Genomic DNA, 1,661 nt, shown 5'->3' on the forward strand with positions numbered 1-1,661 from the left:
CAATGATGTAGGAGTAGCTGGAGAGAGTCTCAACTATCTCATTCTGGATTTTGCAGAGTACAATACAAGCAAGAGTTCAAAGAAAGCGCCAGCTTCCCTCGCAAGTGTGTTCAATCGGATCCCACTACAAAGTTAACTTTAGTTTCCAAAGGAAACGACATGAACAACGAAGCAACTACGATGAGTGCAACCGCTGACGCTGCTGCAGCAGCGACGCAGCAGATTGTGGGTGCTGCCGGACCGACCCTGCAGACCACCAGCACGAGTCGAGCACTACGGCCAAGGACAACGGTCGGTACCTCAGCGGAACAAGCGGGTCAAGCCAAGCCAACGCAGAGCAAGGGCAATAAACCCACGCGCAATGTAGGCGAAAGCATGACACGACGATCTGGAGCTCCACCAGCTCCCAACAGGTCAAGCACTGGATCGATGTCGAGGACTGCGAACCTGGAACCGGACTACCCCACGGTGGCCCATCCGATCTTTGCGGTCACTGTGGCGCCGAAGGTGGAAGATATCTCGCATGAAGCGCTTACCCAATGGGTGGATCTACGTCTGGAGTACGAAGAGATCATGAGGGCGCGCTGTGATTCGTCAGGAGAAGACTTGAAGTCCGTCATGCGTTCTGTGAAGAATTCGTTCGACGACAGCTTCCTCGAGACGTTGTGTGAGACAAAATGGGAGAAGACAAAAGATGAACTTACCGATGCGTTTATCTGGAACTGGGTCATGGATACAGAACGAAACTTCAGAAACAAAGCTCTACCAAACATTGACGAGTTGTTCCAAGACCAGTTAGTGATGTCAACAACCAAGTCGAATATCGATGCACGGGTTATAGACTACTTCCACCTGTGCAACACGATTGTGAAATCAATGGATTAGCTACTTTGTTCTCGACAGAGGAAGGTACTAAGAAGAAGTGCAAGGTACTATTGAATAGCCTGCCTGGAGAATTGAAGAATCGAGTGAAGAACGAGATTGACTTCAGATTTCCGGGTGCTAAGTCCAACGTGTCGGAGCTGTTCAAGATTGGGAGTGAGAAGGCCTTGGAGATAAACCGTAAAGTCAAAGCTTTGTCAAGAAACAAAGGGCGTTCTCAGGCGGTGGAATTGAAGCAATCAGCAACCACACGACCATCGAAAATAGCTAGACTCGATAAGCGAGTCGTTCGCGAACCTGGAACTCAGGTTGCACCGCGGATATTTCGGACCAAATCGGAGAAGAACCACCCCGGGCCGAAAGGAGGTTGCTGGACTTGTGGCGGCCAGCACCGGCAAGTCGAATGCCCCGAAAAGGCCGAAGACGACGCTGCCGCTACCAGAAAGCCGAAAAAAGGGAGGCAACGTAAACCTAAGAAGGATTAGCGAGTGTTTACCTGGTCGAGCGGGACAAACCCGATTTCTACGTGTCGGTGGCGTTGTCGATGTGGAATATTGTGCAGACCCTGGAGCCGAGACATCGTGTATCAGCTCCACGGCTTTAAAGAAAATTAAAGAACAAGGTGTGAAGTGTGGAGGTTGAGCGGCGAGGAAACCCGATCGAGTGCAGACTGCCTGGAGACGATAAGGCGAGGTCTCGTGACCCCGACACCGAGAAGCAGCCGGTCAGGAGAGAGAGAAGAGAACAGGGAAAGCCGGACAACTGTGTAGGGAAGGGAG

The 1,661-nt window shown here is 51.4% G+C and overlaps 1 protein-coding gene across 1 annotated transcript; it reads right to left on the reverse strand.

The window, feature by feature from the left end:
• Nucleotides 1–458: 458 nt before the first annotated feature.
• Nucleotides 459–773, reverse strand: PITG_20143 (uncharacterized protein; the record flags this gene model as incomplete). The annotated part of the gene is made up of 1 exon (XM_002895882.1): nucleotides 459–773. One exon carries the CDS (start codon nucleotides 771–773, stop codon nucleotides 459–461), a length of 315 nt encoding a protein of 104 aa, XP_002895928.1.
• Nucleotides 774–1,661: the final 888 nt, after the last annotated feature.

This window comes from Phytophthora infestans, genomic scaffold, assembly GCF_000142945.1.
Source record: "Phytophthora infestans T30-4 supercont1.124 genomic scaffold, whole genome shotgun sequence".
NCBI classification, from domain to species: Eukaryota; Oomycota; class Peronosporomycetes; order Peronosporales; family Peronosporaceae; genus Phytophthora; species Phytophthora infestans.